At 42.4% G+C, this 25,625-nt stretch overlaps 1 protein-coding gene across 1 annotated transcript in view; it reads right to left on the bottom strand.

The window, feature by feature from the left end:
- The window catches only part of LOC144753489 (zona pellucida sperm-binding protein 2-like), a 274,324-nt gene extending 251,086 nt beyond the window's left edge, over positions 1-23,238 (bottom strand). The window contains exons 1-2 of the mRNA XM_078641160.1: positions 23,082-23,238; positions 20,925-20,989 (exon numbers count right to left, since the gene is read on the bottom strand). Coding sequence (XP_078497286.1) covers positions 20,925-20,989; positions 23,082-23,152 — 136 coding nt within the window. The 5' untranslated portion in view covers positions 23,153-23,238. The remainder of the gene's footprint in view (positions 1-20,924; positions 20,990-23,081) is intronic.
- Positions 23,239-25,625: the final 2,387 nt, after the last annotated feature.

The following is a 25,625-nucleotide window of genomic DNA, read 5'->3' as shown; positions in this document are numbered from 1 at the left end:
CATGTGGTAAATTAGCATGATCAGCCATTTCGGGTGCAGACACAGGAATGTGTATCGAGGGGCAGTGCAAGTGTATGCAGGTGCTCACAGTGTCTTCTAGGCATCCAATACTTCATTTAACTCTTGTTATAGACTTAGACAGAGAGGACTCCTACCCTAATAGCAATGACAGGGATAGTAATTACCGAGTTGTTGAACATCTGCCTCCTGAGTGACATCTTTACTGCACTACACACACCCCTCTTGATAATAATAAGTAACTGTATATATTTTTCTACAGCCGCGCGGCGCCAATGCTCGTTTATTTTCGCTTCTTTGCCGCGCGCACCACTCGCGCGCTCACTGAAACACCTTTATAGTACCGCACATAAATATACATTTGATAAACCAGTTAACTGACGTTTTTTTCGACCAAAAGTTATTTACAAAACTTAAAGCTATTGACATTAAAAATTAAATTAATTAAGTATTAATTATTTAAAAAAATTAAAATCCATTGTTATTTGTAATATCAATACATCTAAGTCACGTAAATACAAAACATGTTGCATTACAAATGCTATAGGCGTCACATTTGCGAAAGTTATAACTATTGGCATTGTAAATGACAAACCTATTAATTTAGGTATTTTCAAAAACACAAATAAAAAAAAATAATTTATAAGGCCAATAGCTTAAACTTTCCTAATGCGAGACCTATTGCATTTCCAATGCTTGTTCCAATGGCCACAAAGTGTGGTCTGTGGTGTGCCCGAGGTCAGCATTGCCACCAGCATGGTGGAAGTGTGGCTTTGTGAGGAGAGGGGTTAAGGTGGTCTCTATCACTAGCTTCAGAGAATCAAGTGTAAAAAGGAAGTAACTTGGTTAATGAATAGGAATTTAATAGAATTGTACAATGTGAAACCAGAAAACCTGGATCAATCCTGGCTTCCCTACTTCAAATTGTGTGATTCCAGACAATGGTGTAATTTCAGTTGGTCTCCTTATTCGTCAATATGACATATGAGAGCCCCTTGTAATACACACGTTCAGGATATGCACTGTACAAAACCTCGTGTTTTGTTTAATAATGTTGTCCTTTTATAATAACCCTGACCATCCAGAAGGTTCTATCCGAACTACTGCCTTGCCTCTTAGTACACTATTGGCATTGTTTTCACTGTGGGCATGACTTTTCTAAGTTTATTTTTGAAAAATAGTTTTAAAAATACTTATGAATGTACTGATATAATCTGATGAACCAAGATAAAATGCATCTGCATGTTAATGAAATATACTTTTTGAATTTTGAAGAGCCTATCATTTTTACACGTTTGTTGCAAAAGGTCTTTAAAAATAAAATAATGCTTTCCTACGTTAAATGATGCAGGACACCTTATTTCCTTCTCTTCTTTCAGCGAGTGTAAATAAACGATTTGCCATTTAACATCTTTCTGAATGTTCCTGCTCGATCAAGTAAACAGCAGCCAAGTGTAGTTCTGCTGGGGCCCGCACGTTAAGGTCTGGAGGGCTGCACTGAGACTCCGGGCCGTACTTGGAGTACCACTGCTTTAGATACTATGTATGAGAAGCCTCAACTGACAGATCAATATTTTCAAGTGTGTGGGATGTGTGCAAGTAGGAGTTTGAGCGAGTGGAGGTGTTTAACATGGTTAACAGTCTAAATATCGAATTTTTCAACATACAAGAATATGGAGTTGGAAATATCGTAGGGACAATATCGAAATCAATAATAACAACCAGAATATCGACCTAAAGGTAAGAAATATAGTTTGTTAATATGGAAGTTATTAATAGATAGCAAAAATCGATATTACTAATATCGATATTAATATTAGTGTTATATATTTTATAGGTTTTTATAATTTGTTATACTAGTTTTATAATATATGTATTACATTTTTAGGAATTAGTAAATATTTATATAAATTATGCGTTTGAGTACCGTTGTGAGTTTATAGGGTGGGAAGAAATTTAATTGTACGTAATTATTTAATTTTTTTATTGGTATTAATAATTATTTAACATTATTGGTAATTAATTGTTAATTTATTTTTATTAATTGATTAATTCGTAATTATATTAAGTATTATTTATTATTGAGGTGTGTTGTGAGGTTATAGGGCGGGAAGTAATTTAAATGTAATCAAGTAATGATATTAGTGTGGAGTATTGATAATTGGTAATCAATTATTAATTGGTAATAACCAATTAAAAAATCCTTCATGTATTGTTCATTATTAATTGGTCATTACATTTGGATTTATAATTTGGCGTTTATGAATAATTTATTGTTAACTCATTAATTGCTAAGTGTTTTTTAATTGTTTTTGGGTATTGAAAAGGTTTTTTTAATTGTATTATTTTGTAATAAATTATTAATTGTATACATTTTAATAATTAATTGGTAATAACTTATTGGTATTGTTAATTTAAAATATTTTTTACAAACTTTAATTACGTTATTTTAACCTCTACGCTATCCAACACTTTCCCTTCTGTTGCACTCCCTGGAGTTGGAATAGTAATTTTAACCCCCATGCTATCCACACTTTCCCTACTGTTGCACTCTGGAGTTGGAACAGTCATTTTTACCCGCACGCTATCCAATATTTACTGCTTTAATTAATGTAGTGTATAATTTATTTAAAATTATTTTTATAATTTGTTATATATAGTTTTGATATTTTTATTTATATTGTTGTAGGTGTATTTATTTGCAATTTATAAAATGTTTACCAATTTATGTTTGAGTAATTAAGTGTAAATATTATGTATATATATTATATATGTATATTTAAAAACATTTTTATATGTATTAATTCTAATTTTAAACATTAACTGTTTATTTTAAATATAAGTATTTCATTTTTAAACATTTTTTGAAAACAATATTTTTTACAACGATTTGACAGATTTTTTGTATTTACCTTAATTTAGATAGGACTTCGATATTCTGGCCATCGATATTCCGCCTCCGCTATTTTTGACGTCGATATTAGGTCAGAGATTCGTTTAACGTTTGTGAAAGCAGAGGATTGTTGAGGTATACTGGACCAATGGTATCTAAAGCCTTGAAAGTGTGGGTGAGGAGTTTAAATTGTGCTGGTTGTGTATGGAGAGCCAGTGTAGGTCCTTCAGGTGTGGTGCAATGTGAGGAGAGTGCAGCATGGAAAGTTCAGAGTGATTCTGGACGCCATTTCTAAATGGTCTGCAGTCTTCTGGTGAGTTTGTGATCCCCAGCAGAGGGTGTTCTCATAGTTCAACCTGCTACTGATGAGGGCATGTGTGTGACTGTTTTCTGGGTGCCAATTGGGATAAATTTTAAAATCTTCCTCAACATCTTCAGGGTATGATAGCAGGAGGCAGTAACAGTTAACATGGGCATTGTGTAGAGTTTGCAGTTAATGACTATTCTGAGGATTTTGGCATGGGGGTAAGTGTCAGGCCCAACTCTATTGGCCACCAAGTGGAAACCAAGTGGAATCCCATGGTGAGGTGTTCTTCTCAAAGACCCCAATTTTGTTCTTCGTGCTGTTCAGCTTTCGACAGTTGATCTTCAGTCAGTGGGTGATCAGGCATTGAACTTTATTTGCATACTCTACATCTATCCTGTGAGGGAGAGAATGAGTTGGACGTTGTCTGCATTGGGGCTGGGGGGGGTAGGTTATGTGAGAGCGGATGATGCTGGATAGAAAGATCATGTATGCACTGAAGAGGGTCGGGCTCGGGGAGGATCCTTGTGGAACTCCACAGATGAATTCATGGGCACTCGAGGTGTATGGTGCCAGGCTGACTCAATGAACCCTTCAAGCCCGTCGAGCAGATCCATTGGAGTCCGTGAGCTTTGATTCCAATGTTGTGTAGGTGCTGGATTGGGGTAGGAAAGCATATCAAACACTGTAGAAGTCCAGACACAGGAGGGCCGCTGTCTCCCCTCTGTCGAGTTATGTGAATGGAACTTGTGGCAGCAGTGAGGGCAGTTTCCGTGCTGTAGTCTGAAACCAGACTGAGTGGTGTTGAGGAATTGGTGGTTGTTTAGATTTGGTGAGGCATCGGTTGATTTTCTCCAAAACCTTAGCCCCGAATGGTAGCAGGGTGATCAGTCTGTAGTTGGTAAGCATTGGAGGGTCTGCAGGGTTTCAGGATTCCAAGAATCTGGAAGGTTGTAAAGGAAATGAACGTGTTCAGAGTGGGTGTGAGCTTGGTGCTGATCGATTGCAGTCCTCTGGAGTGGTTATGGTGGGGTCAGGCGTCCGATGGGGCACCTGAGTGGATGGACAGCGGTAATGTCTACTGGGATGATGGGCCATGTAGCTAACATTGGTTCATTGGATAAGATGGTGAGGTGTTTGGCAAGAAGCTTCAGGTCCAGTTGAGCATTGAAGTTGCTGTACATGGTGGCAATTTTGTAGCTCAAATATTGAGCAAGATTGTTGTAGAAATCCTGTAGAGGGGGTGATAGAGTTTGAGGCGGCCACTGGTACAGTTAAATCCTTCACTATGGCAAAGATGTCTTTGCTTCCTTTGGTGCTGGCCTTCATGTGGCTCACCAGTGACATTTGGTGGTCTGGATAATTTGTTGGTAGCATCTCAGGGCATATTTGAATATGCCTGTCTGCATTGTCTCGAGTTCCTCCATGTACCAGCTGGCCTGAGTTCAGATGTTGTTTTGCTTTGTTTGAGTGGAAGGGGGGGGGGGGGGGGGAGAGAAAGAGTATGGGTCAAGGAAGGTTGCAGGGGTGATCTCAGCGAAATGGGTCATCCAGTTGGTGAAATTCAATTCTGGATGGCTTTGAGGAGGCTGCTGCGGTGTTCAGTTTGTTGGTTTGAGAGCAGTGTTACAGTCCTCGTCAGTTATGCCTTTCTAGTTTTAGTGGGCTGTTCTGGCAGCAGTACATGTGCATTTGACTGGGAAGGGGCTGCTGAACCAGACAAGGATGTGGTCTGTCCTGAAGACTATTGGTTAATCAACTCGGATGTTGTCCAAGGAAGTGAAAAATAGGGTCCACGTGATGTCCAGCGACATGGTAGGCCCCTTTACTCGTTGGGTGAGGGCATGCTACAAGGCCTTTGACGAGTGCTTTTGGGTCAGCAGGTTCTTCCAGGTGAAAGTGCAGTTCTCCAAGTAAAATGTAATTGCTAGTGTCGAGGGGGCAACAAAGCCCACTATGGCGTCTGATGTTGGTGCACAATCTGAATGGTTTGTAGAGTTTCACTTCGGGTGAACTGGCTGTGGCTTTAAGTTTGAACAGGCGTTGTATGTTGGAGGATAATTAATCCATGGAGGTGATGCCGTTGATGGCATTCTTGTGGATGACTGATTTCACCTCCGGGCTTGTGAAGTCGGTCTTGCCTGTTGATCTTGTGACCTGGGTGGCAGGGGCAGCTCCTCCATTAGAGCAGAGGTGTGTCACCCTGCCAAAAATCCCACAGAAAACCCCCCAAAGATAAAAAATAAATTGGTAATGAACTTCACTCATTACCATTTAAATTTATCAACCTGTCCCAAACAGTGCCAGGGTGGGACGTGCGGAGTGGCATCAGCAGGGAGGAGTGGTAGGCTGCACAATCTAAAGGGGTACAGGGGGAAGGGGATAGGAGAGGCAGCCCCCCACTCAAACAGTATTCAAACAATTAATGCCTCACCCATCTATCAACATCCATATATAAGGCAGACCGGGTAGAGAAATACATTCAGTGCTACCTGGAATATGTCCAATAACATAAATCCACAAGTCTGGATGTGTTCTTTACCGATATAAAATATCACAGGACCAGATCACTCACCCAAAGAAAAGTGTGAGAGATAGAGAGTACCTCACGGTAAAACAACCCAAGGGGGTTCCCGGTTAGTGATTGCCGGAATACCCGCTTATCATTGGCAACGCTCTCTATTATGAAAAGACAAACGTGCACTCAACAGAAGAGTAGTGCGGACGTGAGAATAGTGAAGGAAAAACACAAATAGTGACCAACGTATCAAAACACTGATACCAGTTAAAAGTGTACACAGACACGTAACAGAACCCCAAACAAACCACACCAAAAAACGAATAAATTGTGTAGTGGTGCTTTGCTTGCTGATACCGTTTTATTCTGATGCAGCAAAGCACTACTGGTTAAAAATGGTTACTTGTATACCATCAAAATATATCTCCTCAAGCCGACCTGTTTCATCGCTCCTTCTTATGGCGATTTCATCAGGGCACATGAGGGGTTTTCTATTCTCGATCTTTTCACAATATACTGGACCTTGAGTGTGCTATGTCAGCACATACCAGCGTCACTCCTCGGGACACCGTGCCAAATGTTCACGTGTCCGTAACCGTGACCCGAACAAATCACAGTCACTAAAGCCGCGTCGCTCCGGCGCTTCCGACGGTCCTGTGGTAGGCTGCCTGTACACTCGTTTAAAGTGTGCATGTCTCTATGGCCAGCCATATTGTGACGGCCAACCAGACGTGCTATATAAACATCTCTTACCCAGCTATCTTTGACCGCTCTGTTACGGAAAGCAGTCCTCAACAGCATGGAGAGGGCGCTCCCTTCCATCCTGGTGCTGCTCTTATACTGGTTAACGGCATGAGAGTAGTGCCAGGATTTGTTACACGAGTTGGCTAGGGCCCTGGATGTGACGTCACAAGAGGAGAGGACCGGAGCGAGGAGGACATGGTCATGCAGCAAGCATGTGAAGTAACTTTTTTCATGTATTTATTTCGTGCACTCCCACCCACTACCCATTTGCCCACCACTCCACCCGCTGTATTTGCAAGCCACCAATGGAGGTGGTTGAAAATGGGGGTAGAAGTGGAGGCTACAACGTTTTCACACACACAAAAAAAATGTCCAATAGTGTATAAAATAAAACCAGGGAATCAAACCACCATTAATTTAGTGAATCGACTGGCTACTAAAACAGGCATGTATAAATTCAACAGACTTGAACTTGTCCAACCCTTTTTTCAAACTCTATGCACCGACAAAGGCAAGCCTACCCTCTGTTCCAGGGGGAGGGCTATTCAACTACAATTATTACCAAATTCCACTATACTTTATTTTGACATTGGCATATTCCATTAGGTCAGCTAATAATTATGCACCAAAGTTTCATAATTGAAAGCAATGTTAGCGAAGACAACATGCATAATTGGGGAAACTACCTCTTGGTAGTCTGTATGGAGGTTAAATAAAGGTTCGAAGTAATTGCTCATATTCATATTAAGCTCATCATCACTTACAATCCAAGTGCGATATTGCACATCTAGAGGACGATGCAGAAAAGGATGTGCGTTTTGCTCACATATTCTATAATTAAAGTCGAAGCTTGTGCTTTTTGCAAAAGCGCAGTTTTTACAAAACATATGAAAATCAAGCTCTGCTAGATGATAAGTTTCTTTAAAAAAAATTGCAACATAGGACATTTAAAAAATCCTGTATCTCTTTAAAAAGCTATTGTTACAGTTTTGGCAAAACTTTGGGCAACTGCAGGGCCCTCACAAAATCTAAATAAAAATTAAAAACACATTGCCTGAAGGCAAAGTGTTTTTGGAACCCAAATGTACAAATTACCATAGTACTCCATGACACTGAAGGGAGCTATGTGTTTAGGTGTGCAGGTCAAGAAAAGAAAGCAAAGCAGGCAAAAAAAAAAATAGGAAACCAGGTAAAAAAAGATAGATAAAAGATTAAGGAAAAAAGAAGCAAAAGGGAAAGACATGAGGAATGAGGAAGGAAAAAGGATTCAAAGTATAAAATATCCGACATTAAAATACAAATTACACCCCGTCTGAACAGAAGTGTTACAAGTGTGCTGCAATTGAACACAAAAAAAGTTTGGTTTTCTTACTGGGCAAAGTTTATTGGAGAATGATTGGTGAAAGGAGTCCAGGATCACAATACAGTATGCTGTGAATCAGCATTAGTCAGGTAACCAAAACCCACCCTAAATGGAATTTACAGCAGCATTGGCAGGAGGCAGAAACTGATAAAGCTGGAATGTGCCCTATACTCACTTTGAAGGTGTCCTGCTATCACAGTAGGCAACCATATAGAAACGATAACTTAAAAATAAAAACACTTGCACTAACGGAATTAACTTGTGTGTGGACCTCGACCTTGTGAAAGAGCAAAATGCAGTCGAAGTGAAGTTAACCAGTAGATTAAGTAGGCGGACCCATTGCCTCATGGTGTAAACTGTGGCGGGCTGGAGCAAATTGTGAATGACAACAGTTCAATAGATGGAGAGGAGGCTGAAAGCTCCTTTGTTTAAATATATACATAATATGCATTATTTTAATGAAATCAAACTCTTTGCTAACGCTAGACCTAACAAGCATTAGGAATGCATTAGGGCTCGGGTTTGTTTTAAGTTAGAGATAATGGCAATGTGTTTTCGCCACTCTGCACCGCCACTCTGCACCGCCATGAAAAGCGCACTCTTTACCTCTTACTGAACTCGCCACCCGTTGAAATGAGTGAATGTTCAATATCATCCGAAATTGCACTTTCCCACTTATTTTTATCGCAGCTAAGAATGACAGTCAAATATACAGCTGGTACCGTGTTCTTCCCTCATTATTCCACTTACCATGTCAGCCACTTAAATAAACAAACTGGCAAGCCAGCCCGAAGCACCCACCACGTCGACCCTGAAGTATCACCTCACATCAGTGCTCTAAAACAAACTCGCTTTACATTCCGTGTTCAAACAAGGAGGTGCAAGCTACCTGAAAACTGTAAACCTTTTATTCCAAACAAACATTTTAAATTTCGGTAAAAGCATTTCAGCTATTCAAACATTGAAATTAGCAGAGTAAACTTGAATGGACTGCCGTGCGCGAAAGTTAAATGTTAAACGCGCGCATGATACATGCAATGCAATGGTGAACGCGCTCGCACCATCTGGATTGCATTACACGGGCACTCTGACAGCTCCTAGTTAAGATTAATCACTCTGCCATGCTCGTTCGCGCACAGAATATGCCACATCGGGCACGCGTAAATTACTTACAGCCTATCACGTCAACGCTACTAAAAACACAGCACAGCGAAGACGAATCACTAGGCAGATGCCAGAAAAAACTAAGGAATGTGCCAGCCGGACTGCATTTTTGTTTTGAACACATAAGAGCTCGCAAGCTCCGCCTCCACAAAGTGGAGGCTTAGGCCCGAGCCCTAAAAAGGGCAAAGCATGTTGGTTGACAACTTTTAGTGGCTGATCAGCCACCGACTTTCCAGTAAATGTTAAACATAGTAGATAATGTAAATATCTAGCGTTTTAAGAAGCAAATATGAAGAGTGGATAAGTGATTTGTTGTTCTATCATTTACTTATCCAATTAATTCCTCACCGTACTCATCCATCTATCCGTGCTCCTAAAGCTGGATTGGGAGATGTCCAGAATGTGGTTTGCTTCAATGAACGGAGAGTTGGGTGTTGATGGCCTTCTGAATGACCTTGCCTGGGAAGAGGAGCAATAAGATGGGTCTGAAGTTCTTGATGTCTGTCAGGTCAGCAGATGGTTTCTTTAGCAGAGGGTTGATCTTGGTGCGTTACAAGTCATTAGGGAAGGTGCCAGTCATGATGGAGCAGTTGATAGTGAGATAGAGCTTGGGTGATGGTGGCTCTATGGAAGATGTGGTGCAGACATGGGTCTGAGGGGGCTCCAGAATGGATGCTCTTCATGGGTCTTGTGTGTCAGTGGTGATCAGAGTCCAGTTGAGCAGGATCTGTCGGGGTGTTCGGGCTTGATGGGAGGGTCTTGGGTGTCAAAGTTGTCGTAGATAAGCCCAATCTTGTGGTGGAACAAGGTGCAGAGTTTGTGTCAGAGGTCTTTGGAGGGTGAGACATCTGTGGTCTCGCTGTTGGACCTGGCAGACTCCTTGACGATGGCAAAGAGTTAGTTACTGTTGTGTGCGTTGGCATTTATTCTGTCCAGGAGGGAATTTTTGTTGTTTTGAGGAGGTGGTGGTGTGTGGTGACCACAGCTTTGAAGGCTGTGTGAGCTTCTTGGGTTGTGTCGTTCCTCCTTATCTTCTCTAGTCTGCAGGTGCATCTGGGCTGGTGGACGGTGGGGGTGAACCAACTAGCTTTCTTGGAACTTTGCTTGCCGGGTGCCTTCTTGAGGGGTGCCAGAGTCCGCGCAGTTGGAGTTCCATCTGTGAAGGTTGTGTGCTGCGGTATTTGAGTCTGTCGGCTGTGTGGCAGAGCTGAGGAAGGCTGTTAAGTTTTTCCTCATGACCTTGTTCTAGCTTTGGGTGGGGGATCAGTGAGGGCGATGGTGTACGGTGGGTTTGGTGAAGGCAAAAGGCACGCAGTGGTGGTTGGTCCAGAGGAGCTTAGTGGTGTGGCTGTAGGTGACGTTTTCGCTGGCAGTGAAGAATGGGTCAAGTGTGTGTCCTGCTGTGTGGGTTGGAGCGGCAACTAGCTGCTTGAGTCCTACATTGGTGAAGTTCTCCAGAAGGGATGCAATGTTCTGGTTGTTGCGGATCCAAGGGGTAAGTTGAGGTCGCAGAGTAGGATGTAAATCGTTCAATGCTAGTGTCTGGGGGTGGTGAAGTCTATGATGCTTCGGTAAAAGGCGTCGGGCCAGGTGGTCTGTAGATGAGGGTGCAATGGAGCATGGTGTTGGGTTGGTATGGATCCAGAAGTGGAGGTGTTCCATGGTAGTCGTTTGATCGTTCGAGTGGGTGGTCAGACGGACGGTGTTTTTGTGGATGCTGGCGATGCCTCTTTGTCGATTGGCGTGGTACTTGCGGGTGATCTTTTAACAGTCTGGGATGACTGGGTCGATGTCTGGGCCAGAGCTGCAGTTTGTCCAGGTTTCTGTGAGATAGGCGATGTAGAGAGAGACTGAGGCCCGGAGGTCCTAGAGTTAGGTGGCGTGTTGGTGCAGAAGTGCACATTGAGGAGGATACAGCTGGTGTGGTCTGTTGGCCGATTGGGCGGCAGCGGTTGCTGGAGGGCGGTGGTGGGTCCGTGTGTAGCTGCAGTGGCTGCAAGAGAAGGTTACTAGGCTGTTCTTTGGAAATGCAAGGTGGCAGGCCGCGTGCAACCCGATGTGGAGGGCGAGGAGGGTGCTGGCATCGTATGGTGGAAGGTATGAGAACCAGGGTCCATGGCGCTGCACGCAGTCCGGGCCTGAACTGTCACAGATGGGATATATGAATCTAATAAGAAATGCAGTTATAGGGTTTAGAAAAATAATGAAGCCAACTGGGGGGATTTGGTAGCACTTGAAAGACAGTCCACAAGTTCAGTGGTGAGCGCGGGCCGGGTACAGGTGTCGCACAAAACCCAGTACAGTACCTTAGATGTGTCGCACAAAGTGTGGTGTGCAGAGGTGGTGAGGTGTCGAAGGCAGGTGATTAGTGGGTTCCTTACTTCTATGCAGGTTGTAGGCACTTTGACACTCCGGATGGTGTGTTGCGCAAAGGTGGCGAGACCTCCCTGTAGCAAAGTGACACATCAGTTCCTGGAGGCGGTGCAGGGTTGTTGAGCCTCTAACGCCCAGGGATGATGGCTGGCACAGGGTAGGTGATGTGTCAGATGCAGGTGCAAGACCTCTGGTCCAGAAGGCAATGTGGTGTTGATAATGCATCGATCTTACAGAGCAGTGCATCGAATCCACAGTGTCTATGTTAAACCACCAGGCCGCAAGTGCTGTGTCTGAGTGGTGAGTCATGGACTTTGGTGAAGTGGTGCTCAAGGTTCATGCAACAGTGGTACTCCAGAGGTGCTGCAGCACCATCGGAGCTTACATTGTAATTTGTGGTCATTGCATTGCACACTCAGCAAGGGGTGACAATGGCTTCAGTGCAGGCAGCAGCGATTTTGCAGGGATGCACCAGTTCAGAAGTGATACTTTAAGTTGATGTGCAGATTCTTGGTTTCTTGGTTGCAGCACCAGAATCCACTCCATGGCCCCAAGACTGGGTTTGGCAACACTTGCCAGGTCAGGGTTCCCTGCAGAGGAGCCCAGGTGCTGGTAGCAAGATGCAGGTGGAGTCTTGGGTGGCCCAGAGACTTTTAGAAAGCAGGATGCAGGGAGCAAAGTCCAGTCCTCTCACTCCCAGGCAAGAAATGGTAGGCGAACCCAGCAAAGCAAAAAGGCTGTGCTTCATGGCAGTATGACTTCAAGGCCAGAAGTGTTTCAACTGTTACAGTGCCAGAGGTCCAGTAGTCTTACCCATTTTGGCCTTTGAAGTAGGGAGACTTTAAAGAAAGATCTTTGTAGTGCACAAGACCCAGCCTTTCCCTGACCTGGCTCCAGACACCCTACAGGGGGATAGAGACTGCTTTGTGAGAGGGCAGGCACAGCCCTTTTCAGGTGTCAGTGACAACTCTTCCCACCACTAACTCAGGAAGGCCCTTAATCCTGCTGATGGCCCCATCTCTATATGCAAATCACACCTTGGCTCTTTCTGTGACTGTCTAGAGTGAATGCACGCTAGCCCATCTCATCCTAACCCAGAAAAATGATTCTACAGACAGGCAGAGGGAGTCGTTGGGGGTGTTGTGACTCCAAGGTGTTTCCTGGGCTCATTTGGCGTGGAGCAGGGCTGCAAGCGTGAAACAGGGACTCCGTATCCAAGGAGTCCCTGTGCGCCCAACAGTCTACACCTGGGCCGCTCTTCCTGCAGGACACGCCCCCCTGTTAACTTCTACTCCTATTTAAGGCAGACATTATCCCCGCTGCGCGGGAGCGGCCGGGAGAAGCCCGGGACAAGGGCGGGACCGTCTGTGGCCGGGCTGGGCCACCCCTCTGATTAGCTTTGATCTGCTTAGGTTTTAGTTTCCTGTATACTTTCATGAGATGCGTCTTGTAAGTTAATGGGTAGAGTGATATTGACCCGTCTTGAAACTTGGGCGGAGTCAGTAGGGGTTATTGTGGACTCCCAATATGGATTTAGAAGAGGGAAAGGAACCACCGAGCAGTGCTTAAATTTAGCACTAATTATGGGCAAGTACATGGGTGCCAGGAATAGTTCCATTCACTTGGCATTCATGGACTTGTCCAGTGCTTTTGACACTGTATGTAGGGATAAGCTATGGCGGATGATGGAGTCTATGGGGTTTGAGGAGCCTTTGGTTACCTTGCTCCGCAGGCTCCATGCCGCCACTACAGTGAGAATCAGATATGGCCCTGGTGGGGAGAAGACTAGCCCTATATTATCCACTGAAGTTGTCCGTCAGGGATGTATTTTAGCTCCCTTTTTAGTTTTGGTTTATACTAATGGATTAGAGAGTTTTCTGTTAGAAACTGGTGCTGACTTTCCACAGATTAATGGCAAAAGAATTCCAATGTTGTCTTATGCAGACAACACTGTTCTAATGACCCTTACTTCCAATAGCACGCAGATTTGCCCGAATGCTTTTGATACATTTATGGAAAATTTAGATCTTAGGGTCAATTTCACTAAATCATTTGCCATGACTTGCGGCCCAAAAAGTGTTAAAATCCGCAGGTATATGGTGAAGGACTCAATTATAGTGAAAGTTGATAACTTTAATTATTTGGGTAACCTTTTTAATAAAAAAAATGAATTGGGAACCCTTGATATTAGCTCAGGTCCAAAAGGTTACACAATCAATTGAAGCTCTTTTTCGTTTTGCCAGTAAACTGGGACAACGGCGAATAGCAGAAATAATATCTTTGTATAAAGCTAAGTGTGTCTGTTATAATTTTTGGTGCTGGAGTTTGGGGGTCACAAAATTGTGAAAAGTTACAGATTATGGAGAACAAATTTATAAAACGTCTCCTATCTGTTCCACTGGGTACGTCGAACTGTCTCTGCCATGGGGAGGTTGGCATAGAGTTGGTTAGTGATATCATACATGTAGCACCATTACTATTATGGTCTAAAGTTTGGCAATCTGAGGATTTGAAACCGACAAAAGATATCTTACAAGATTGCCTTAAACTTGACCATTATAGGGAGATACCATGGCTCCGATATGTTAGGGATACCCTTTATAAGATTGGCTTAGGTAGTATGTTTGAAAACCCTGACATGATCAGTAAGGATGCAAAGTTAATTATTAAAAATGCTTATGGTTCTAATTTGGGCACCTTAAGGAACAGTGAACATGTATTACGTGTCAGGGGCAAATTGCTGCGACCTTTTTATCTATCATACATCACCAATACTCAATGGCGTTTTTTTTTTACAAGGTTTCGCATTAATACTCTGCACTTCCTTTTTGCCTTTCCAAAGCAAGGGGGTGGTGTCAGAAATTACCTCTCTGCCCCTGTAACGATAAGGTTTCTCAAAATACTCTGCACCTTATTCTTTTTTGTGCTCTGTACAAGGTCCCAAGAAACACTTTTATTAGACCACTATTACTATCCTTTGGATCATGTTACTACAAAGAGGGTTATGAATATTTTTTATCTTTGTCAACCCCAAACATTTGTAACGCTGTACTTAGTTTCATTAGATCAGCTCTTATCATTAGAAACCGATACTGAAATAGAATGTGGGTGGGAAATCTTTATAAAATGTTTTTATGTTGGTTTGATAAATTTGATTCAGTTTTTTCATGACGAGATCTTAACGTATTGGAAAATATGAAATATGTAAAAATGTATCATGGTGTTTTGTCATAAATTGTATCTTTTATTGATGTATACTTTTATGATTCCTTTGTGGAACCGAAATAAAGTTATTTGAATCGAAAAAAACTCTTTAATTGAACTGCATTATCCTAAATGCCCTGCTAGGATATCCTCTTAAATTGTTTGCTTTGAACTTTTAAGTTTTTTTGAATTTCTAATCTTAGACTCGTGCTTAAACTTATCGAATTTTCTTAATGACCTAATTTGCTAATACATTACCTAATTGAAATGTTCATGTGCTGGATTATGTTTGAATTTACTAATGTTCTTTCTAGAGAGACTGCATACTCTAGTTAAATTTCTAAAGCATAGTAAGGATAGTCTTCGATTATTCTCAAAACAGCAAATCTTACTGTTGCTGTCTGCACAACAGTAGCAGAGTTACTTATTCGCATGACCTTCGACCGACTGAACTTCAGGAGGTTTGGACTACCAGTGGCTATTCTATACCTTTATTGTATTGTCCTAAGAGGGTTTAATTTGAACCCAATTTCAAAACTAAGTTGGCTACTAATTTATGGTCCTAGTTGGGCAGCCAACAGCGGACACCTTAGTTTCCCTTACCCCTCAATACGACAAGCAAGGTCCATTGGAGGACCCACCTGACTGGGTTGTAAGACATGCCAGTATGCTTAATTGTCTGAAGTTTAGGATCCAAAATTTCAGCTGGATTGCAGGACAAATTGTAACTTTGATTGCGGAGTACTGGTATGTTTAAATGCCTGTGCATGCAAAGTGTGTCAACCCCAGGATAAGTGTGCAGGATGAGAGGAATGTTTCATTGATGTATCAAATCTAGGTTTGCTGGAGTTTGGTAGGGCTTGTTGAATACAGTCAATATGCAAAGCTGTGAAAATGTTTTGGACACGAAAATGGTGTAGGATTAAGTACACAAAGTAGTGCAAGTGTTGGTAGTCAAGGAGCACAAGCACAAGGAGTGCTAGGATAGAGAAATAGAGGGTTTGAATAGATTAGTGTATTTGTTGAGTGTGCTAATTCCCAAGAGGGTATCTCACAATACAACACAAAGGTGTTATTGTATTCTGGGTCAAAACTGACAGTTTCCCAATAAGAAGTTCAAAGATCATGTGGATGAGTGGGCACAGTATATTTTACTAAAAAAAAGACAGTATTTGGAGTACTTGTCAAAGAATCAAATAAATTAGATATCAAAGCTAGTGTGTTTGGTTGAACAATTGGGATGCATTAGTTCGAAATATATTGAGGCGATATATGGACAGTTTACACCCATTCAGGTGTAGGTAAAGTAAAAAATGTACTAGATTATGGAATCAACACGTTATTGGAAAGATAGGGACAACAAAACCTACTGCCAGTGTTAAAACAACATTTACTTATAAGAGCAAATAAGACTATGCTTAGATTTGTAGTGTTTAAACGAATGAGTGCCAGATTGCCTTCAACTCCCTAACATCGGACCATCATCTCCGCTCTGATGGCACTACTCTGATGAACTAAAGTGCATTACACTTCAGACTTGTCCTCTGCATATTAACGGAGATTACACCCAAACTTCTCATACAAGGGCATTTGACACCTATCGCTCTCCAGGTATGCCTTTTGATTTAGTATCTGCACTGCAAAGTAAAACTGCTTTTTGGAAGCTATATGAAAGACTACAGTAAGAATGGGTGATTTTTTTGATTTTGAAGTTAAAAGCGCTTACAATTATAGAAAGTCAAGTATAAAATTCAGGAGAAACAATTTTCCATGAGGTGATTAGAGAAGAGGCCGAACCAAACAACCCTTTAGTTCAGATCATTGGAAGTACTCCTGCTTCAACGAAAAAACTAAAATCGTTTTTGTGGTGTTTAATGAGGATGACAACAGTATGCAGCAAATTGAAAATGTTGTAAGTAAATCTGTTAAAACAGAAAAAAAGTTATTTTTTGGGTTTTCTTGGAGTAAAGGGTTTGAAAATTAAATCAGTTTGATAAACAAAAATATAACATGCACATTTCAGTTTTTTTATATGGGGAAACTATATGTCACAACAGAAGAGAGCTTGTTTTAACACTGTTTAGGCAACACTGAATACACTATGGACTTCACTTCGAGGTTTACACAATGCATAAATAGACTATTCAGTCACTGAGAAAGCCTTTGGCCGAAAAAAGTGCACTTGTTTTGAGGCACATTTTACCATTAAGACAGCCCACTAACCTTTAAACTGAATGTTTACTAAGAAACTATAAGAACATGTTTGGAACCATATTTGCAGATGGGTTATGAAGAGCAGCCATTCAATGGAACGCACATCCGAGGAGTCCTTAAACTGCAGGCCACTTGTACAGATTGAGGAAATGCGTCAAAGAACAAGTAAAAGAGAATGTGAGATCATGGATCAATCAATCAAGGCATTTATAGAGCGCACTACTCACCCGGAGGGTACCAAGGCGCTGGGGGGGGGGGGGGGGGGGGGGGGTACCGCTACTGCTCGAACAGCCAGGTCTTGAGCTTCTTCCTGAAGGAGAGGTGGGCTTGGGTCAGGCGAAGGTCGGTCGGGAGGGTGTTCCAGGTCTTGGCGGCCAGGTAGGAGAAGGACCTTCCTCCTGTTCTCGCTCTTCGGATGCGGGGGACGGCGGCGAGGGCGTGGTTGGTCGATCGGAGGTGGCGTTTGGGAGCATAGAAGTTGAGGCGGTTGTTGAGGTAGCTCGGGCCTTGGTCGTGTAGGGCTTTGTGTGCGTGGGTGAGGAGACGGAAGGTGATTCTCTTGTTGACGGGGAGCCAGTGCAGGTCTCTCAGATGTCCGGAGATGTGGCTGCGTCAGGGGATGTCGAGGATGAGTCTGGCTGAGGCGTTCTGGATCCGCTGGAGTCTCTTCTGGAGCTTGGCGGTGGTTCCGGCGTAGAGGGTGTTGCCGTAGTCCAGTCAGCTGGTGACGAGGGCCTGGGTGACCGTCTTCCTGGTCTCGGTGGGGATCCACCGGAAGATCTTCCGTAGCACGCGCAGGATGTTGAAACAGGACGTGGAGACGGCGTTGACTTGTCTGGTCATGGAGAGGGAGGAGTCCAGGATGAAGCCCAGGTTGCGTGCGTGGTCTGTCGGTTTGGGTGCGGTGCCCAGGGCGGGGGGCCACCAGGAGTCGTCCCAGGCGGAGGGCGTGGAACCCAGGATGAGGACTTCCGTCTTGTCTGTCCCCTTTCTTTTAGCTACCAGAGAGGAAAGTAGCACTTCTTTGACAAATGATAAAGCATTGAAAAGTAGGCGACACAGAAAAGGTTCTATTATATACAGGACAGGCAGGATATGTATAGTGTAACCATAAAATGTAAACAAATATTGCCATTGAGAATCATAAGGGCGAGGACTGAGTAGTCAGTAGACGTCACCAGAACCCAGAGATGGCAATTTTCACCCGTATTACCCATTATGTGTGTTTTTATATTGCATATTCATTTTGGGGTAGTTAGGGAAATGTTTATGGAAAATAGTATGCGAAGTAGTGGAGTATACAGTTTGTCGGCCATAAAGAGAAGAGAACACTAAAGTGATTAAAACACTGAATTTTATTTTTTTTTAAATGTTGTTAAACACGATCAGTGTTTAGACAGGAGGGACAGCTGAAGCAGTTTTCATCAAGGTGAGGCTAACGAAGGGCACTGATTGGAATAAATGTGTTTGTTCGCCGTTCATGGATGGTTTGTTGATACAACCATCACAGGACCAGTGGAATTGAACAATTCTGTTGCTGCTGCATTTAGCACAATTATGGACTTTCTGCACTTCATACAATTTCCAGACTGCAACAAATGTGTTTATTTCTAGGACAAATAGACCCATAATACTACTAGCGAGCCGCATAATTTAGATAACTCCAGTGCTTGAAATGGAAAAATAGAACTGCAGGCACTCTGTGCCAGAGTACCTGCATGTTTCTGAGATGTGCCGGTGCTCTCCAATTAAACGTATTATATCACTCTTGAGAAGTGCAGGTACTCTCCTTCTCAAAATAAAGTGCCGGTACTCAGTACTGAATAGTACCGGCCCATTTAAAGCTCTGGATAACTGCTGCACTTAGTCTCCATTACTGCTTAATCCTAGCAGTAATGACAAAGCTCTGTAGTCTGGTTTGGGATCAGTCCATGATAATACCCATATGTCATGTGGACAGTAAAATATTGTCCACACTTCAAGGGTCCCTGCGAAACTTTTTTTCTAGACTACTTAACTGTGTCCAATAAAAAGCACAAATGTGAATGTACAATCATGTGCGAGCTTTAGTAGATGGACTACCAGCACCACAGTGATGGCACTGTGGTAAGAGCCTCTAAAATATGTGCTGCAGTTATTTACACCCAAAGATTGTGAGATGGGTGTGTTTTTTTATTTTACCAAATGAACCTTCTGAAATGCTTCCAAGTCATGACATGACTGAGAATCTGTTTGGAAGAAGTTTGGAAAAGTGAAATTATAGAAAATTATACAACGTGTACAATTATACTTTCTGTATTGCCTGTTCTTTACCCAAGGCTTTTTAGAATTTGTTTTAGGAAAATTAGGCAGAAAAATGCCCCATTTCACCTCCTTTTCCCCTTTCCTTGGTGTAGATTTGAAAGCCCGCACAACAATTGTTCGCCACTTATGGTTCACACACCACAAACGTATTGAAATTTTCATCATCATTATCAAAAAGCTTTATTGGGGCTATTACAGCCATAAAAGCACATTTAAATTTACAACACAATAAAATATAATCCATAACAGAAAGAGAATGTACGACGCCTTTGGGAACACTGGTGTATACACGTGTAGGGGTGAAGCAAAATCATCATTGGTGGGAAAATCGTAAGATTAAGACTTACCTTAAAAATATAATTTACAATAAAAGCATATAAGAACATTATTAAACACATCCAATATATTTTAAAACGTCCATTGTCAGTGGACCAGCCAGCAGGAGGGAACTCCATCTCTCACATAGAGTTAACTCCAGATGCCTTGATTAAGTATAACAGAGTGAAGAATCACAATTAATAAAAAAGCAAAACTAAGTGCTAGTCTAACAAACACCTTCGTTTAGACCACATAGCAAGGAGGGATTTCGAAATTACAGCAACATAAGCTGGGTCAGTGTCCGATTTTAGATTCCTAAAGAATTCACGGTAATTCCCAATGCCCAAGGTTTCTGCACAATTGTATAATCCATTTAGACCTGGCCTGTTTGTATGCCGAGCAGAAGAAGAATACATGAACTACTGTTTCCTCCTCCACTAGGCATCCAGGACAGAGGAAATGGGTTGCACCCGCCCACTTATTAGTTATTGCATAGAGCGGGAGCGTCCCATATCTTAATTGCAGAAGCAACTTCCTTGCTAATGGGGCTGTATTAGATCTAGCACCTGCTCAAATTGATAATGTGACTTAAAATCCAAGAACCCATGTGTTAAACTCATAGATTTGACTGCCTGTATTAGGCTAGTCAATTTAAACGCTTTCACTACTTTAGCTAAAGTTTTTTTTAGGGATGGCTGGACAAGATTCTTCGGGAGTGATCCATAGGTCCTCCCTGCCCATAGCTCGAAAACAATCCCTAACAAAGGACAACCAAGGTATATTACCCACAGCCCCCAGTGATGACATTATCGCTTTTAGTTCCTCCCTATAGTGTCTCAACTCTGGTGTACTCCACAGCCGTTGCCAATAACGCAACGGTAGGGACTAGATTAGATCCACCATTGGGAGGATACCCAGATCCATCCTTAGCAGTACAAGGGGTGTGTTTGTTGGCAAAGCCAGGATTTGTCTAATGAACTTATTTTCGGTGAGGGTCAGGGCATTAGATGGACTGTGCCCCCACGATTCTGCCCCGTATAAAGAGGCCGAGGTGGCTTGTACTCTGAATATTTCTAGCGGTGGGCAATATTTCACATTACATAAGTGGCACTTGCAGAGCCCAATGTTTTTGGGGGCATCTACATAAAACGGAAATGTAAAACTTGTCCCCATTTTTCACATTCTCAGAATGTAACCCCTGATATTCCGGGGGAGGGGGGCAGTCGGGCTTGATTGATGCAATAATGGTTCATTTATGCCCTAGCGCTTCCATTACTATGGAGTAAATCCATGTTGCCATTCGTAGATCCACATTGATTTGGAACTGAACTGTTGAAGGGTGCTTGAACAATAGTAATGAATATTTAACTTCAGTTTCCTTCTTAGTTGATCAGCCTGTGCAAACAAAAGTTGAGGCTACTGTCCTTCATGGAAGCTTCCTGTTCAGCTTTTTCTCATAAACAGATGGGACAGGGTATTTTGGGAGCTGTGCTAACAGGCGAATTACCTGGAAAATCCAAGAGACCATCTGCTTTCGAGATCCCAAACATAAAACAGCCAGCAAGAAGAACACTAGAGGGACAAAAAGTGAAAACAAAGTAAAACAAAGGGAGTTGAATGTAATTTAAATTACTTTTCAGTACATAAAAGCTTAATATAAAAAGAGAAAAAATATATGTAGCCTGCTGTGATCAGTAGCTTGAGTTGTGGCAAACACTTCCGATTCGGCAATTTCGGACCAATCTCTAAAATGAGCAATGCAGTAGAAAACCCACTGATTACAGAACTGTGAATCTATAGAAGTGGTAGTAAGCACTATGTAAATGTAGGATAATGTATAGTTTCAAATGTGTTCTTGGAAGAGAAACTATGAAGAGCAGAAGAAGACCGGGAACTTGTACAGTTTAAGCTTGCATAGAATTTTCCCCCTGGTAGAAATAGAAGGGGGGGGGGTATCAGCGCTGACAAAAAATTGGCAAACCAGGCCCTGTAGGAGGCTGTGAATAGAATGAGACAAGGGGAAGGTCATGGCAGCTCCCAGGGTTTTAAGTGGGCCGTGTCTCACCGGGTCTGAGCACGGGCAGGTTTTTTTAAAGGGGCCTCGAAACGGGTCTCTATAGGGCTCTGTTTTGTGCCCCGGCACAGACGGACCGTTTTTTTCCTGGACTGCAGTGACAGCAAGCACATCGATGTACACTGCTCACTTCTCACTAGTGCAGAAGTTACAGCATGAGGTCATGCCAGGTGAGGGAGAAGGAAATCCTTAAAAAAGTCATTTTCTCTCTGGATTTCCCTTTTCTTTTTGAAGCTCAGGAGCAGCAACATTGTTGGTGTTACCAGGGCTTTAAGTGGAAGCTTTTGCAGTATTATATACAAGCCATAGTTGCTGCTTATTTACCTCATGCAACTAACAGTCATTGACTATCTGGATGCAATGACAAACAGCAAAATACAAGTGGGGCGGCACACTATGCTTAACACAGATTTTAAGCTTTCTTGTTTCCAAGCCAAGCCATTAATTACATTTGCCACGCCCCTTCGAGAGACCCCGCAGGTTTTATCCCACTTAAAGCCCTGGCAGCTCCTCAGCTGATAGCACCCCACGAAAGAGCAGCAGACCGGTGACATGCCTCAGTGACGGCTTCTCCACACTACAGACAGAGGGATAACGGTCAAACTCGGGAATGCTGTATATATGACTGTCACTAGCCGCTATTATCGTGACAATTGGGTTCAAAACCTCAACATAGCAGCAAAACACCGGGCCCCAAAGCCACTACTCGAGCAGGCCACAACACCAGAAAATATTTTACCTCTCCAAGGCTGCCAAGTGCCAAAAATTAATACAACTATACAGGTTCAGTAATGTAACGGCCCCCTGCACCTTAATCACGGCATAACATAACCATTTTACGTGCGTGCATTTAACGTAAGCCTCTGACACTCTTCCTTCCCCAGTGAGGTGCTTCGTGTCAGTTTTTTTGTAAGTAGTAGAGGTGTTCCTGTGGCACGAACCAAGGCACGTGAATATAAAACGCCCAACTATAAAAGTTATTGCGCACTAATGTTCCCATTACTCTCAGCTGTTCTCTCCCCCTTTGCTTTCACTAATCACAAGGGAGACGTGAACTGGCTCTTTCAAGGGCTTAAAATTACATAGACAGTGCTTGAAATGGAAAAATCTCACAAAATAAATAAAAGTGCCGGTACTCCGTACCGGACAGAACCAGCCCATTTAAAGCAGTGACTATGGGGGAAATAATACAACCGTCTACTCGCGTGTTTAAAGAACCAACCATCCTCTAAAAAATGAAGGGGTGCCATGCCCTAACACGCACCCACATATACCCAGAGTACAGAGAGGATACGGCTTCTTAATAGCCATTTTATTTATTTCAACCTAAACGCAGGTTAAAGAAAACAGGCGTTTTCCAAAAAGAGCCGACACCTCACCTGCCAACGTAATTTTAGGGATCCTAAACATCAGTAAAAAATGCCGCTTGCCACTTACTATGGTCTTGCAACCAACACGAATAACACCAGAAGCAATAATTTGGAAAGCCAGAACTAGAAAAGTTATGCATCACGCCGTTTCCCCTGTAACGCCGGTAAAGCTACCAATTTGGAGCATAGGAACGCTTTCATGGTTCGCTTTGAGCCTCACCTGATCAGGTACATGGGTATTCCCATACAACATGCACAGGCGCGCCGCGTGGACTCTCGTTCTCCCACCATCTTCTCTGGGAGTCGTCCCTGCAGCAGCCGCCTCGAGCCACTGAAGCAGATGCAAGCTACACCTGTGCCTCCGTGCACGCTTTAACACTGCGGTCGGCGTCACCAGGCCGTAGCTTCAACGGCCCCGCCCACTTCCCCTCACCAGTCAGGGGCGGATCCGAGACTCCCGTCTCACCTGTCGGGTGCTTAATTGCAACCATGAGGTAGAGGTGGTCGAGTCAGCAAATGAACAGGGAGAGCCGAGCCAGGGCTCAGGTGCTGGAAATGGGGCTGCGAGGTGCTGCAGTACCCACGTTTATCACGATGGAGTTCAGAAAGTGAGCGAGCAATGACATTTCATTTTTGTGTTTATCTCATCACATTTGGCAATAATAAAGGTCAAATGTCAGGGCAGGCTTTATCGTCAAACAGATTTCTACTTATTCTCTTAACAAGGAAACGGGGTTTAACTATCTTTCAGTGAAAAGCGAGAGGATGTTGTATAAGTGACCCAGCTAGGTGACAATCGTGCTGGGGTACAGGAAGTGTAAAGGAGAGCCGGGGGGATGTATTTTTTTTTCTAACACACAACAAAATTTAAATACATTAAAATGAACTACACACATATTTCAAAGTATGTCAGCAATTACAAAAGCACAATGAAAGCACTTTGTTGCAATTTTGAAGTGTGATGGAAACAAAGATTGTAATAGGATCAAAACAAATAAAGACACTTGGTGATGCACAAATTGATCAATATTAGCTGAAACCCGATTTCACACACTATTGTTTGTGAGCCCTGTAGTTTTATCAGTAAAGCCACATGCCTATGCACATTTGTGACCATCTCAACAGAACATGTACTGAAATGAAATGAAATAAATGAAATGAAATAATTTATTTGATTCAGTTCTCTCATGAGAACAACACATTTTAAGCAATAAAAATTTCAGTTTTTACTGATAAAATTGTCACACTAATATAGTTTTAAAAATGATTTAAAAAAGTTATACATGTTAATACACACAAATTCATTGGGTGGAGCTTGGGAAAAGGAAATCAAATTCAGGACCGAATTTATATTACATATTGTTTTGATCGGAGTAATGTATCTGTTCCTGGCTGCTACAACAGACTCATTTGGACAGACGAACAGAACGTGTTCTAGGTCTTGCACCCCACCTTTACATAAGTCACAGAGATTAGTCCCTCCTTCTTTTAATGACCACTTAAAAGTGTGGGATTTCAGGGGTAGTGTTCCGAGCCGTACTTGTATAATGCTTCGCCTAACTCCGTGATTTATATTAAAAAAGATATATGGTTGCATTTTTTTTAAAACTATTGTGTCCGCGTACTGCTTGTACGTTGAGAGCCTGGAGCAATGTTGAATGTCTAGTTCCATGCTTAGCCTTGGGGTTAGGTGCTTCAAGCAAAGTTTCAATTGGGCTGGTGACCAAGATTTTAACATTTCTAGGGAAACTGATGTTAGTTTAAAAGCAGCGCTTAGGTTTTTACCAAATACATACTTCGGAGAGTCTTGCTCAAGTGTCTCTGTTTTTAACAGTGCTCTTAGGGTTCCTTGATCAGCATGAACCAGGTTAGACGCCCATCTAATTATGTTTGTGATCCCTCTGGCGTAGGAGCTAACTAGCGATAGTTCTAACCTTAGAGCTTGAACCGGAACAGCTTGCGACATCCTGGTTAGTTTCCGCAGGATTTTCCCTTCTTTGATGTCAATTTGTTTCCATTCTTTTGTTGGAATGTGTTCTATTGCCTATGATAAAACGGCTTGGATTTTTGAGCTATAAACCTGGAGCAAGGAAGAGAAGTGTCTTTGACCGGTGGATGAATAAAGTCTTTGGAGGGCCCCTGAATGGACATCTGCATTTCGACCCATTTTTTGCAAGTGAGGCTGATTGCAAAGACTGAGTGGAAGTTCTCCCGAGGTATATGTATTTTTTTACAATTTCCAACGGTTTTTCCCCTAATAACCAATTATATTTGTAATAGGTCTTCTTTCTTGTGAATGGTAGAATTTTTGTTTTGGTGACATTTGGAATTAAATAATTTTCTACAGAACATGTACTGTAAATGACTTTACAGGTTATACTTGTTGTTTGTGTAACACTTGGATTTTTCACAGTTTGTATGACTTCAGTGATATAACATTAATGACAGCACCCCCAGTCTGAAAATTGTACCACCACCACTGGTCTGGGCTCTAAAATTTCAAGTAGGAGCCGAACCAGCAAAATATTTGGCAAGTAAATCATGCAACAAACATCATGTAAACACAAAACAAGCAAGTGTCACAATTCAAAAAAGGTTTCCTTGTAATGTAGGACTGTTTCGCTTTAGTTTGCATCAGTGAACTGAGAGTCATTTGCTATGGAAAAATTAAGAAACGTTCATGCTACCGCTTGCTCTCCTTGACAATGATGCCAGTAGTGAGCTAAGTAAATGGAACAAATGGTGGATGGAATACTGAACAATG

The sequence above is a fragment of the Lissotriton helveticus genome, chromosome 5_1 (assembly GCF_964261635.1).
Source record: "Lissotriton helveticus chromosome 5_1, aLisHel1.1, whole genome shotgun sequence".
NCBI classification, from domain to species: domain Eukaryota; kingdom Metazoa; phylum Chordata; class Amphibia; order Caudata; family Salamandridae; genus Lissotriton; species Lissotriton helveticus.
Note: the sequence above shows the minus strand (reverse complement) of the source record. Positions and strands in the feature narration are given on the sequence as shown.